General features: G+C 36.0%; 1 protein-coding gene across 1 annotated transcript; it reads left to right on the forward strand.

The window, feature by feature from the left end:
• Positions 1–7,474: 7,474 nt before the first annotated feature.
• On the forward strand, positions 7,475–14,966 carry LOC104887509 (putative disease resistance protein At3g14460). The gene is made up of 3 exons (XM_019248016.3): positions 7,475–7,777; positions 8,544–8,919; positions 11,031–14,966. Exons 1-3 carry the CDS (start codon positions 7,572–7,574, stop codon positions 14,730–14,732), a joined length of 4,284 nt encoding a protein of 1,427 aa, XP_019103561.1. The 5' UTR covers positions 7,475–7,571; the 3' UTR covers positions 14,733–14,966.
• Positions 14,967–15,784: the final 818 nt, after the last annotated feature.

Genomic DNA, 15,784 nt, shown 5'->3' on the forward strand with positions numbered 1-15,784 from the left:
CGGGTAAGAAAATTTTCATTTATTAATATTGTACTTTGATATGATAGCACTAAATACAACTTGGTCTAGTGGTCAAAACTTTAGTTCATGAACTTGAGGTCATGGGATCAAATCCTATACTATGCAATTTCTATTTTTTTTATTGTACATTCATTACATGAACTAAAACTCCCTAGGGAGAGCGCCACGTGGCACAGTTTCTGGTTTACGCACACCTTTTAATATATTAGTATAGATTCTATGACATTAAAGTTTTATAATTTAATACACATATAACTAAATATATCCCTTTAATGAGCCTTTTTTAAGATATTATAATTGAATTAAATCTATATGTGTCAAGCCTTTTAATGATATACAACTAAAAAAACGTAGATATTGTGTTTTATTACATAAAATGTTCAATTACTAACCTGAAATTAATATTTTCGTGATATAGTACACAAATTTAATGCAACACTTGCATTTTTGACAATTAGTGTCTTCAATTTTGTATTATTAAATATTTGTATTATATGTGTGTCTATGAATACATAATTTGTGGGAAATCTGATGGTACTTCGAAGCACGTGGTCATACGATCTCCTAGAAGAAATTTTACCGACTCACTATGATCAATGAGTTTCACGGTAAACTATTGTGAGATATGAAGAAAATATGGAATTTGATTTATGACAAACTACATACACTACAATGTGTTTGAAGGTTGTGTTTTACAATGAACAAGGAGAGAAATCTAGAAATGAATCTCCTTAAGCAAGTATGAATGTTTCCTAACCCCATTCCATATCACTAGTGCATAATTGGTCTAAAGTAACACCTCAAAAGTGTTATTTAAAGGCCTAAAAGTGTTGCTTTACGCAATAATTAACACTTTTTTAAGTAAAACATCTGTTCGTGCTACCTATTATTTAAGGTAACACTTCCAATGCTACTGTTTCACTTTCTCAAGTGTTACTCAAAATTTTCTAGTGTAACAATTTTCTTAAGACTAATGTAACATTTTTACAGTGTTACTTATAATTTTTTATGTAACACTTTTTCATCTATTGGTAGCATTTTCTATGCCATCTCTTGAATTATATAACATTTTATTAGATGTTATGTATCATTTTAATTCAGCATATGTAACACTTTATTTGGTATTAGGCAATACTTCTTATTAGCTAGATTTAAAGTAGCACTTCTATTTCACATGTCTTATAGTAACAATTTTTAATTTATCGGCATATATGCAACGATAATAATACTAAAACTTAAAAACGTATTAAATTGAGAGCAAACAAAATGATATTATATATAAAAAAGAGTTCAAATACTCAATGGTCATTGTAAAAAATGAGCCAAAGTAGTATTCATCAACTGAAAACATACTATTCATTGGTTCAAATATAACTAGTTGCTTTGTAAATTCAGTCATAATATATTACTCCTAAAATAAACCTAAACCAAACCTAAAGTCATGTCTTTATATCATCTTCAAATCCATCGCCCTATCAATGCATGCATGTTTCCTGAAGCATCACGCCTACTTGCTACTCTAGTCCATTAGTTTCATCATTCTGCAGTAATAAGAAAAAAATGGGAATCTTCAAAGTCTTGTATGACAACACAACTAGTGATATATTTTTATAAAACAAGTATAGTATATGTATGAGGCATAAGAAAAAAAATTATATACTTCTTCCGTTTCTAAATAAGTGCAACATATCCCATTTTAGGAAATGTCATAATAAGTGCAACATAGCTCAAAATGAAAAGTGTTTTCCTTTTATTTACAAAAATGCCATTACTTAATTCCCTCAACCACTTAATTAATCTATCATCTACCAACCTAAAAACCATTAATTAATCAACCTACCCACCCTCATCTCAGCTAGGGGTGTAAGTTATTTGGTTAAAAACCGAAAACCAAACCAAACCAAACCGAATTAGTAATTTGGTTTGGTTTTTTTTTGAAATTCGGTTTGGTTTGGATTCAAAAAAATTATTTTTTCGGTTTTACGGTTTGGATTGGTTTTGGTTTTGGAAAACCGAAAAAAACCGAATTATTGTCACTTAACATACGAATTTTGTCTATTATTTTTTGTGTTTCTTTTTTTTAATATTAATTACGAAAATACAAAAATATTGTCACTTGAAATACAAATTATCAAAAAATTTGGTTTAAATTCGGTTTGGTTTTTATCTTGGTTTGATTTAATTTCATTTCGGTTTGGTTTGGATTTTGGAATATGAAAAAAAATGGTTTGTTTTGGTTTGGATTTTGAAAGATAAAAAAATCCGGTTTGGTTTGGTTTGGTTTGGTTTTTGATTTCATATTTTGGTTTGGTTTGGTTTGGATTGAGCCGAATTTCGGTTTGGATTTGGTTTGGAAATTTCAAAACCGAATTTATTTTGGTTTGGTTTGGTTTTGACCTTAAACCAAACCAAAAACCGAACTTACACCCCTAATCTCAGCCACCCATCTCTCTCTCTCTCTCTCTCTCTCTCTCTCTCTCTCTTTCTCCTCAACTCAACCCACCCTCTCCATTTCCTCAACTCAACCAACCAACCCCGCACCACCACCAACCCGACGCCACCACCAGAACACCAACAACCCGACGCCACCACCAAAACACCACCAACCCGATGCCACCACCAAAACACCACCAACCCGACGCCACCAACTAGCACCACCACCATCCTCAATACCACGGGTTCTTCGTGTGTGATATGGCATCTGGGTTCTTCGTGCCAATTCGAACCCGACACCACCAACCCGACGCCACCAAGGGCTGCTTGTAACACCCTGATAATTCTCTCTTTCTAGAAATAACTTTATAATATAAAACTTAGAGAATTACTCAGGCATTATCGCCCGTGTGATAACGTATCGGCTTACTCAGAATTTTGCAGCGGAAAACAATTTACTAAAAACCAACTTTATTAAAACTTACTAAATAAAAGACAAGTGTTTGAATTAAACAACCAACTTAAATAAACCACAAACTGAAATAAGATGTTCCTACGAAAACAGAACTTAAACTATGCTAGTATATAATAGTCTCTCCATTCCAGATTCCCAATGAGATGCATCTGCGAACCTGTAATGTCAATGTTATATCGACTCTGCTCACCAGAAGGATCATCACAGGATCAATAGGCAAAGCCATGATCACACACACAAACAAGCACGTAATCAGCAAAGCTGAGTACTACATATCAGACTAAATAATCCTAAACATGATACTACAAAATAACTTGCAGGATAAATAATAATATAAGCATTTAATAATCTGCAGACAACTTCTACTGAACTAGACTGTAAACTTTATTTCTTTCTTTAAATGGAATAGTTATTGGACGAGTTGACTTATCTAAAAATATGAAATACGGGAGCTACCATATTCCAAAAATGACCTGCGATATCGAGGAACCTTTGAACTGAAAGAGGATGGTGATCAATCATTCCTAGAAGAACCATGGCACGCTCACCATGCATTCCAACCCTTAGTGTCAAACTCTAGACGTGCACCAGTCTAAAGTCTATAACTTATTCTCGTTGCACTTTACATTAATTACATTTTATTACTTATGTTGACAGTTTGACACAACCAAACAAGTAACACATAATTAATAACCAAATAGTCATAACAGAATTTCTTTTATCTTTGGATTAACAAGTGATCACACCCTATCAACCAAGACTCCTTTAAATTCCTTTTTATACTTTACTAACTTACTTGTTGAACCTAGCCAACAATAAACTTTACCTTTATATAGGTATAACTTGTAACTTACCAAATAAGGTCCACAGTCCTTATAAGATAATAAATAATACTCAAAGAATACATGTAATACATGATTCACTTTAACTTATATTAATTCACTCACGAATTAATAAATAAACTAACTTAACATGCTTGCATCAAACATTCCATACAAACATTTATAATCTGATAACATAATCACTTTTAGATCACATGCTGCACACAGGCATATAACATGTAAAATAAATTCTAGCATTCACATATATGAACAAACAAGTTCCTATACATGATACTAATACTAAAATACTCTTAGAGCATGCTTCTAAATCACATAGCACGTAGAATGTATGTACCTTGTATACACTAGCCTATAGGCCACTTTTAAGTTGTTAAAAGTCTCCTGCAACGTAATCTCCGCCTAGAAAATAAAATAATGAAAATTAATAACTTGAACCAAAAATTACAGCAGCTTTAAAACGATCAAAACCCCCTCAAAACACGTTTTAAAATCGTTTTTAAGTACCAAACTTACGTTATTTTTAAGGAAAAATTGTCAAGAATAAGTCAACCTTTGCGTTGACTGCTTTTAACAAGTCAACCTTCATTTATTCCAGTAGCAAGTAAAGCTTGTACATGAATTAGCTTTTAACGAGTTTTTTTACTTATGACCTGAACAACCTGTAAACTTTCATTTTAAACTTACCATTCCCTTTGACTTATTCACTCTGGCAAAAAAAAATCCCTCCGCATTTCGTTTCCTCTAATTGTTCGTATAACACACACTCTCTCTCCTGTTCTTCGTCTCCAATTAGGGTTGCAATTTCTTCTCGCACCAGAATTCCCCCTGTCTCTCTCCTCCCAATTTCTTCTGCACTGTGCTTAGTCCCGATTTCATTGACACAATAAAGTTTCTGACTTTCTGGGGTAAACCCTTCACGAATTTTATCTTTTTTTTTCTCGACATATTTGTTGGGCAAAGCAATCAATATTTCTATGTTTTCACCTTCCTTTTTCATCTTCATTGTTTCTATTATTGCTACTCTTTGATTTGATTCTTTCTCCTCTATCTTTGAATCTACACAATATTAGGCAAATTTCTGACCTGATTTCGGGTATTTTGATGTTTAATTGAAAAGGGTATCCTCCAAATTTGAGGATTAAGTTGTGGGGAATAGGTAGAGGGGGGTGCCCAGATCTGTTTTGGATCGTCTCTTCCTATGGCATATAAATTGGTCTTTTTAGGGTTTCTAAGATCCCTTTTAATCTTCTTTATAGTTTTGAATCTCTGCTGTGTTTCTGATTCTTCTGATTCAAAATGTTCGAATGACACCTCTTTGGCTGGTTTAAAGTCTGAATTTGTAATGTTGCAACATCAATTGAGAGGTGTTTTTACAGTAGTTGACAATTGTTCTTTTAGGGTTAGTGAATTTGATATGCTACCTAGGTCTGATCATGTGCAATGGTGGGGCGTTGTAGGTGATAATTTTGTTAATTTAACAAATGGGTTTATCACTTCTGATGAAAATTTGAGTAGGGCTTATAAAAATGATAGCTTTAAAAACGAAAAGGAGGAAGAAGGGAAAAAGAAGCAGAGTATCAAAGAGGGAGGAAGAAGCAGTTGGGTGGGTTTTATAACAAGTGGGAAAAAATTAAAGATTAATTGCAATAAACCTAATGGACCTTTAATTACCTGTTGGAACCTACTATTGCAGGTTACCATTTTAAAAAACTTGTTAAAAGCTAATTCATGTACAAGCTTTACTTGCTACTGGAATAAATGAAGGTTGACTTGTTAAAAGCGATCAACGCAAAGGTTGACTTATTCTTGACAATTTTTCCTATTTTTAATTCCTAGTATAGTATTACTATTACAGCAATTAAAAATCCTTAAAAACACCATAAATCATTCTTTTCTGAAATTACAGCACTTATAAAATTTAATAACCATCCTCAAAACATATAAAACGTATTTAAAACTACGTACTAAATAAATCTCATGCTTTATAATATATAACTTTAGTTTTTAGAAATTAAAAACCCTAAAAACTCTTATTTCTATGATTAAAACTAAAAATAAACTCAACATAATAAATCTGAAATTTATTATAATAATAATCATGACAGCCGAAATTATTTACATAAATAAAACAGTAATTTAATTCGTAAACATGATAAATAATAATAAAATAACATAAAAACTAGTCTTTTAATGGAATCTTAGGAAGGAAGAAAGAAAACAACCACCAACAATGAGAGAAGGAGGCGCCGGACAGCACAGTAGCAACACGGGACTGGTCGGTGGTGGTGTTTCGGTTCTTGAGAGGGATTTGTGACGTTTCTTGTTCAACAAGAAACGTTACTTGAAGAAGAAGAAACGAACTTTTGAGAGAGAACGAGCAACAATGGCGCACGAAGAGGAGAGAGAAAAAGTCGAGTAGAGGGAGAGAGGAGTGACGTGAGAATTGAGAGAAAATAATGTATAGGGTGAAATAATTTGGATTTTTAGGATATTTATATAAAGGCTTTTCTTTATGGGCTTAGGAAAATAGATTATAATTAATGAAACTTGATGACTAATAAGATGGGTTATTTAGACTTTAGTCATCAAATGACTCTTTCCCTTTTTATCCCTTTTTGGGCTTTCGATTCCATTAAACTTCCTTTTTAACATACTTTTAATATTTAAAACTTTTATTAAAACATGCTTAATTAAAATATTTCTAATTTTATCAAGCTATGAAAAATAGTTTCATTTGACTTTTTAAATAGTCAACCCTCTTTAAAAGTCAAATCATTTTCCAAACTCCTTTGACTTTAAATATAACTATATAAATACTTGAATATTTTTATAAAAATTCTTTAAAATTGTGGGGGATTACACTGCTCATTTGACGGGTTCTTGGGGTTCGAATTGGCATCTGGGTTGCTTACTTTGGGGGATTTTAAGGGTTTATTGACTGATTCGTGTGTGAAATTAGAGGAAAATTATTTGATTTTTCTGTATTCAAGATCTAAGAAGAATTCTGTTTTCTGGGTAATTGATGGTGGTCGGTGTGTTGTTGCAATGGTGGTGATGGGGAGAGACAGAAGATGCTGCTGATGGTGGTGGTTGATGCGTTCAGTTGAAAATGTGGTTCCGGGGTGGTTTAGAAGGGGATGAGGGTTGGTTTAGGATGTGGTTTCCAAGGGAGGGTGTTGGTTTCGATATTGGGGAGGGGAAATGGGGTTTTTCGGTGGGCGGGTTTGGGGAAGGGTGGTTTTTTGGTGGGCAGGTTTGGGGGAGAGGTTTTCTGATAGTGGTGGTGGTCGTCGGTGGTGGCGTAGTGGTGGGTGACAGGTGGCAGGTGGCAGGTGGAAGGTGGTGAGACAGAAAGTTGTTGGTTAATTAGTTTAGTGTTTTATTAAGGTGCCTAATATCTCTTTTAAGTGTGGTCCGCAACTTTCTCTCTAGATGCCTTGATCTATGTGTCACTTCCCTATGTTGCACTTATTTAGAAACGGATAATATATATATTAAACCTACTATGATAAGGTATATGCCTATATGGGTCCAAATGTAAATTCAAATACCTATAAGTCAATAATGACGTAGGATAGTCTATGTCTATATTCAAATACCCCAAAAAAAAAAACACATAAACATTTCAACTAAAATGAAAATATGAAGGCATATATAATGAACAAACTGAAACTAATACTTTTTTCTTAGTTTTATTCAAATATTCACAAGTCACATTAAAGATTCACTACAAAATAAAAAATCTATAATTAGAACGTCAACAAAAAGAATCATTTATGCATTTGATTGAATTATAATATATGCAAACACACATTAATTCGGATTCTCTCCGAGAAAGTCAACAATGGCCGCAGCTTGGTCACCAATTTCTCGTCTCAAATCTGGCATATCCTCTACTGTATACATCGTCATTATTGAAGTCTTTGTCACTAATGCCGCTTTTTTTGTTCTTCAGAAATTTTATTCTTTGCGAGATTTTCGCTTCCATCGTCGTTTCATTCTACAGGTGAGATGCTGAGCCTCTGAGATTAGGGTATAATGATGAAATTGATGATTGATTTAAAACCTAATTTGCATTTGAATGAACATCTGTTTGAGAATTTCCGGGTTTTTGTTATATTTTTGCCGAGTTTTCTCTTAATTAACTTCGCTTGTAGCATATTGCTGGCATAAGTTCTTATCATGTGTGAGTTATTAGGTTTCTTTTGTTTTCTGGTGAATATAAATGTTACTAAAATCTTGTTTAATACTTACATATATTTAATTTTAGTGAAAATAATTTTCGAGTTTTGGACTTTTTACGCAGTGGAAACAAAAGATTAGGATTATCTTAAGTGACACTCTTGTTTGTAAAACAATATACTATACCCATTAATGTCACTTTTGTTTGTAGAACAATAATAGAGGGTCATGTGAGAGAATCCGAATTAATTTTTTTGTTTCCACCGCGTAGAAAATTCCAAAACTTAAGGTCACCATGTAGAATTTGCCGAATAATTTAAAAGAATCCAGGTTCAATTATTGTAAAAACGCCACTAGTAATATTGTATTATTGAGTATTGACTATGGTAGTGTGTCCAGTTCTTGGTGAAGGTCGTAAGTAAGTTTCTAGAAGTTGACATTGAATACTAGCCACATGATACTTGGACTTTGGAGTATAATCTAGCCTTATATATAGGCTAAAAAGTATCATGAAATGAACCACTGCTATTTATCTACAGAATTTTAAATTTCTCAAGTTTCAATCTTTGCTGATTCAACTGAGCTAATAGACAGGAGGAGAACGAAATGGCGATAGGAGAGGCATTTCTGTCGGCGTTTCTTCAAGTAGTGTTTGAAAAACTGTTATCACCTGGGGTAACTTTATTTCTAAAGCTGGTAGGGGCAAAGATACCACTCAAAAGCATCAAACAATGGGAACGAAAGTTAAGGATGATTGATGCATTGTTGAGTGATGCTGAGCAGAAGCAATTTGATAGCAGTGCTGTCAAGTTATGGCTGCAGGATGTCCAAGATTTGGCTTACGACTTGGAGGATATGTTGGACGAATTTGCCACGGAAGCTCAACTTTATCAGTTCAAGGCTAAGGAACGGGTCCATGAACCCAAGGAACATGACCATGGGTATCTTGGCTCAGCAACCAACATGGTTTGTATCTCTATACATCTATCTATTGTGTGAAAAGTTTCTTCATTTGCGTAAAATTCAATGCTGTTTCATCATGTGGATCTATAAGGGCGGAAGTTATTTCTTTGGCTCACATGCCTACACAATTGAATGCTGTTGATCAGGTAGATCTATAAGGGTTGTAATTGAACAATTCAGATTCCCTATCCCAACTCCTGTCATAGTGGCTATGTTTATCAGTTATTATATCTCCGGCTCTTCACTGTTGTGGCCATCACCATTGGTTCCGTGGCTGCCAATAGGGCTGCTCTATTTTTCTGCAATTTCTAGTGGAAAATGATGCCTTTCGATATTACATTTGCCAGTTGCTTTGTTTCCAGCTTTTATGCCAATTCTCGTGTGTGTTTGCTAGACTTAGAACTCATACGTGATTTCTTCCCTACACCTTGTTTACCTCATTCCCATGCTGGTTACCCACTCCTCTCATTTCTCCCTTTGATTAGGGGTTTCTCTCATTCTGGAGGCAAAGCCGCTGAAGATCCAACATAGACAGTTGCCTTTTCACACTATCATTGTCAGTTTCCACTTATTTAACAGCTAGTTGCTACAAGAAAACCCCTGCACAATTGCTATCACCAACCCACTACTGAAACTCAGCTAAAAAAGTATAAAAATGTATGCCTCAGGTAACAAAAAAGAAGCAACAAAATCATCAAACTTTCACACTAAATCAATAGAATGCAGACCTACAAATATAGATCCATCACCAATACAGAATCACCTCGATAATTGCATGTGCAAGGGAGGGTTGCTGGCAACATATTGACCGGTGATGCCATAGTTTGATTGTCCTTTATAGTCAGCTACAGGACCTAATATTATTTTGGTGCTGATGACATAACACAGTTGCTCTCAAGAAAACAGCAATGATCTCTCATAAACGTATTACAGAATATCATAATGAAATTTGACAGCCCTGAAAAGTAATGGCTAGAAAAACAAGGATTTGGCCAACTAAATACAATATATTGCTCATTTTTTTCTTGCTTACCCTTGTCACTCCTCTTTTTTTTTTTTTTTTTGCCAAAAGTATATAATGATTGTCAACACCAGAAAATACAAGGATGTTGTCACCAAAATTTATTGAAGGTGGTAATGAGTGGTAATGAAAATTGCTTCCCCTTGGAGACAAAAACACAAGTTTAGGGGTGATATTGCTTGCCCATGGAGAAAAAATGCCTCCCCATGGAGATTTTAAGGGTGCTTCCCTAATAAAATTACACTTAAAATTCATTCCTATTACCGCAATTTATTAACGACTACCAAACTGGCCGTAAGGACCATACAATAGACTTGCATGATGTCTGACTTTTTTCCCTGGACCGGTATATGCCTACTTTTTTTATAGCCTCGACATGCTTACATGATGTCTAGCCTTTTTGTGCAAGGGATGCATCTGGTGCTTACTAGAGGCATCTGGTGACAGATTGCACTCGTGTGTGATGAACCAGCCTAATGGGGAAGGGCTAGTCTGGGTATTGCATAATTAGGTTATTAAGACTAACTTGTAAGGGGAAGATAGTTGGGGTCTGTTCTATTCAACTTATTTTTCCTGAACTTATTTTGTTTTTTTGTGAATTTTTGTTTTTCTTTTGAACTTCTCTTATCTTTGAACTCAACTTTTCTAAACTCTTATCAATTTTCTGAACTTTTCTTCGAAAATAAGTTGAACAGACCATTAGTTATTTAGGAAGATAGTTAGTTAGAGTAGAATTTCAGGGATACAACTTAATTTAGCAACTGCAAGAAAAACTGTGAAACTGAGTCAAAAGTGAGGTCTGTGGTGTTACTTAGAATCCCATCATGTTTTGATCAAAATCATATCGCTTGCCGTGGTGGATTGGGTTCCTGTGAATTTTTTCCGTTTCTCAGCCTCCCTCTCCATTTTGCTTATCTATTTCATTTTTTGTAACCAGTGTCAAGTGATACTTCCTCCATTCTGTTATAAGCGAAACACTTCTCTCAAAAAGATCTCACATAAAAGAGAGAAGTGTTTCACTTATATTAGAACGGAGGAAGTATATGCAAGCTAAGAGATCTAACTTACTATTTTGTTAACTTTCTTTGATCAGGTACAAGGCATTTTGTGTAGCGGTTCTAGAGCTGCAGAGAGTTTCTCCGCCTTGTTTAACTCTGTCACAAACTTATCATCCAGGATTGAAGACATTAGCAATCGCTTGCTAGATATTCAGACTCAGGCAGGCCATTTGGGTTTGTCAATCTGTGTGATGCAACAGCAGATGCAATTAACAGAAATTCATTGTAGCTGGCGAGAGACGACGTCTTTAGTTTGTGAACCATATGTTTATGGGAGGGATAATGAAAAAAATGAGATAATTCATCAACTAATGAAAGATGATTCGAATTATGAGAATTATGCTGTAATTTCTGTTGTTGGAAAGGGAGGCATTGGGAAGACAACTGTTGCTCAGTGTGTATACAATGATGAGCAGGTGGAGAGTCATTTTGATTTAAAACTGTGGGTTTGTGTATCAGATGTGTTTGATGTGAAAAGGATAACAACAACGCTTATCAACTCTGCCACTCAGGAAACTGTTAATTTTAACAGCCTTGATCAAGCACAGAGAAAATTGAAGCAAGTGCTTAAAGGTGAAAGGTTCTTGATTGTTCTTGATGATATTTGGTGTGACAAATATGATCTTTGGACTCAACTGCAGACTCCTTTCCGAGAAGGGGCGAAAGGGAGCAGAGTCATATCAACTACAAGAGTCGAGAAGATTGCAAGGATGATGATTAAAAATCCAAGTAAAAGCAATATCATCTATTTAGAGGGTTTGTCAGATGTTGATTGTTGGTGTCTATTTCAGCACCACGCTAGTGAAGATGTTGATGTTTCTGAGATGCGAGATGACATACTAAGGAAATGTAAAGGATTGCCTTTGGCTGCAAAAGCTCTTGGAGGCCTCCTGAGAAGCACAATGGAGAAGAGCCAGAGAGAGAGAATTTTAAAAAGCAATGTTTGGAGTGAGGAGGGTGGAGTCTTACCTGCCCTTAGACTGAGTTACTATCATCTCCCACCTCCTCTAAGGCGCATATTTTCTTATTGTTCCATAATTCCCAAAGGGCATAGATTTCTGAAGAAGGAGATCGTGTTGATGTGGATGGCTGAGGGGTTGCTACGAGAAGACAAAGAGGAAAAAATGGAAGATATAGGCGATATCTATTTCCTTGATCTAATATCGAGATCATTATTTGAACCTTGCCCATCTAGAGGTTTCTTCATTATGCATGATCTTATTCATGATTTGGCTCAGTGGGCTGCAGGGGACATCTGCTGTACAAATGACATCCAGAGAGTTTGTAACAGAACTCGTCATTTTTCTTTTACCTCAGAAGTTGCTGATGAAGCATTGGGTAGACTACCCATGGCTATTGAGGAGGTCAGCCAGTTGCGAACATTTTCTTTTTTTCATAATTATCATACTTTTCGGTGTCCTACAGTTCAAGTGTTAGATTTGTTTTCGAGAATTAAGTACTTACGCCTGCTGTCCCTCGCTCACATGAAAATTGATGTGCTGCCAGATTCTATTGGTGGTCTAAGACACTTACGACATCTTGACATCTCGTACACTAAAGTACTAGAGTTACCTGAATCAACTAGCGAACTTTGCAATCTCCAAACTTTGCTTTTGAAAGATTGCACGTTTCTGAGGAAAGTGGTCAAGGACTTGTCATTCATGGCTGAACTTCGCCACTTGAACATTGATGGCACTGCTTTGCAAGAGATGCCTATGGGGATCGGGAAATTAACAAATTTGCAAACGTTGAATCGGTTTGTCTTGGGAGCTAACAGCGGACACATGATACGAGAGCTGAAGAACTTGATACATCTCCGCGGCTGTCTGACCATCTCCGGCCTAGAAAATGTGGTGAGTGACGAGGATGCTCGAGAAGCTTGCTTGCACGAAAAATCAGGTCTTGATAAGTTGATTATAATTTGGAGAACCTCCACTTATGAAGTTGTTGATAACAAACAAAGAGATGTTCTAGACCAGCTGCAGCCTCACAAATCCATTATAGAGTGCCACTTGTACGAATACCAGGGCTTGACATTGCCTGATTGGTTGGGAGATTCATCTTTTACTAAGTTAGTTGTTTTGACACTGTCATTTTGTGACAGATGCGAATGGCTACCACCAGTAGGGCAACTACCCTCACTTGAGAAGCTTTGTATAGAAAACATGCATGGTTTAAAGGTAGTAGGTCCTGAGTTTTATGGTCTGGGTCATCATAATTCTGATTGTTTTCCTGCATTGAAGATTTTAAGTTTCAAGGCTATGAATTCTTGGGAAATGTGGTTGCCCCCATCAGTTGACAGCAGAGCATTTCCCTGCCTTGAAGAGATTTCAATTATTGATTGCCCATTACTTCAGGGGTATTTTCCTTCCCATCTCCCTTTGCTGCAAGTTCTAGAGATCAAAAATTGCTTTCAGCTGAGCGTCTCACTTCCAAGCCTCCCCTTGCTCCAGGAATTGATAATGGAGAGATGTAGAGGATTATCTAGCACAACAGGGGTTATTACCTGTTCAAAAAGTATAAGCATAAACTGTATTACAGAGTTTACTGCCTTTGAGGGACTTTGGGTTCAAGGACTTCCAAGACTTGTGGTTAAAGGGGAGTCATATTACCCAGAAGCAGGAAAGATGCTGCGAATCTGCAAGTGTCCAAAACTTCGTACTTTGTGGCCTGATGGTTATGGACACTTGGACAACCTGACTTGTGTCGAATTGGAAAGTTGTCAAGAACAAATCCCTTTCCTGGAAAGCAATTTGCCCTCCACAGTGAGACAACTTAGCATTTGGAATTTTGATAATCTGGAGTCAATAACCAGGTTGACTGGGTGCTGCCCTTATCTTGAAGAACTCGATATTGAAAATTGTCCATCTCTTATCATTGTTGATCAGCTACCCTTGACGCTTCGGCGGCTAAAGATCTCTCATTGCCAGTTACTACAGTCTGTGGAACTGAAGGAATCACCTCACGCTGATTTTGCAGTTCTTCTGGAGGATTTGGACATTGACAACTGTCAATCTCTGACATCTTTGTTTAGCAGGAGTCTTCAAGCTAAGGGGTCCTGTTCTACTCTGGGACTGTTACAAGAGCAAGAAAGTATTACAACTATTGAGGTTTCAGAGAAACGACTTGGACTGGTTCCAGGGGGAGAGGGTCCATGTGAACTTACTTTTCTCACTAGACTAAGAATAAGTAAGTGTCCCGGTCTTGTCTCATTTCCCGAAGATCTGCTCCTTCCTCGCATTAAAAAGCTTATTTTTTCATGTTGTGAAAATATGGAGTTTCTCCCCACTCGGGTGCACTTTCCTGGAGGAGGTTTACCTAGGAACTTGATACGTCTTGACATTTCTAAAGTCAACATAGCACAGCCCATTCGAGAGTGGGGTTTAAACCTCCTTTCTTGTCTTGAGCGCCTCAAAGTTGCTCATGTAGGCTGCTGTTCAGATTCAATAGAGTCCTTTCCAACTCAGGAATTTTGTCTTCCCTCTTCGTTGTGTACCTTGGGGATCGGAGGTTTCCGGAATTTGAAGTCAATATCCTTTTGCAGCCTTCCCAATCTGACTAGACTTAGTGTCCAGCTCTGCCCAAAGCTTGAATACTTTGTTGGCAACAGCATACCTCTGCGGATGGACAGTGTGGTGATAGAAGAATGTCCTTTGCTGGAACAACAGTGCAAAATGGCTCGTCATGGCCGTATATGGATTCATAGTGGCCGACATGATCTAATGTCCATATCTTAGACACGATTGTTGAAAGAGTAGCCTTTGTCTGGTTAGTCTGTTCATATATACTACATACTAGTGGAAAACTATCCCTCTCATGTAGGCTGTAACTCCTCTCTTCCACCGTCAGCACTCACTCATGCACTGATACACACACTAAAAGAAAATAACTTGTGTCTTTACTTGACTGTTTTTTCTTTTCCCCGTATGTGCTGCTGATTTGGTAACACTATTAAACAACATTTGTTGGTGCGCTTGTACTTGTAATGAATTAGGGTAACTAACAAGAATTTTAAGGAACTTCACCTAGAATTGTAGAATGAAGAAGAAAAATAGATGGAGATATTATTCATCAAGACAAAAGGTGTTTGTAGAACTTTCTGAGCAATCTACTGGCTTAGATCATCCCAATACAAATATGGAATCACACTTTCTGAATTTGCTCTCCCTAGTCCCTTCTCTTTTTATTCTCTTCTCAGCACAACTCACTCTTGATACCCTGCCACCTCACTTTTAATCAAACAGAAAAATGGTGCACTGCTGTTAATGCTCTTGTACCGGCGCCTTTTGCATCTATACTAATATGTTAAAAGACGTTCCTAAACAAGGAATGGTGCCACTTGACGCATTCCCTAAGTTCATTTTACTCCATGTAAAAAAAATAAATTAGAAATTGCATAGCGTAGGATTCGATCCGTGACTTCAAGTTTATATACTAAAGTTTTAACCACTAGACCAAGTGATATGTGTTATCATTTTAAAGTATAATATCAATAAATGAAAATTTTTCTTACCTGTGCATAGTCGGATCTAATAACTAGTTAGTCATAAATAGGAGTCTTAGAAGGATTAGGTGAGGTAATCACATACTTCAAGGAAATTATGATAGTTTGAATAACATCCTAAGCTCATATGATAGTCCGAATAAAATTTTCTTTCAAAAAACTACCTTAAATAATAAATTCATTTCAACATACTACCATTTACGTTTATATTTAATACTAATCAATAAAATAAAAATCGACGTAGGTGTTGTTGTCGGTTGGGTAGCGAGAAAAGAGAACAGAAAC

This window comes from Beta vulgaris, chromosome 2 (genome assembly GCF_026745355.1).
Source record: "Beta vulgaris subsp. vulgaris cultivar EL10 chromosome 2, EL10.2, whole genome shotgun sequence".
Lineage (NCBI taxonomy): Eukaryota > Viridiplantae > Streptophyta > Magnoliopsida > Caryophyllales > Amaranthaceae > Beta > Beta vulgaris.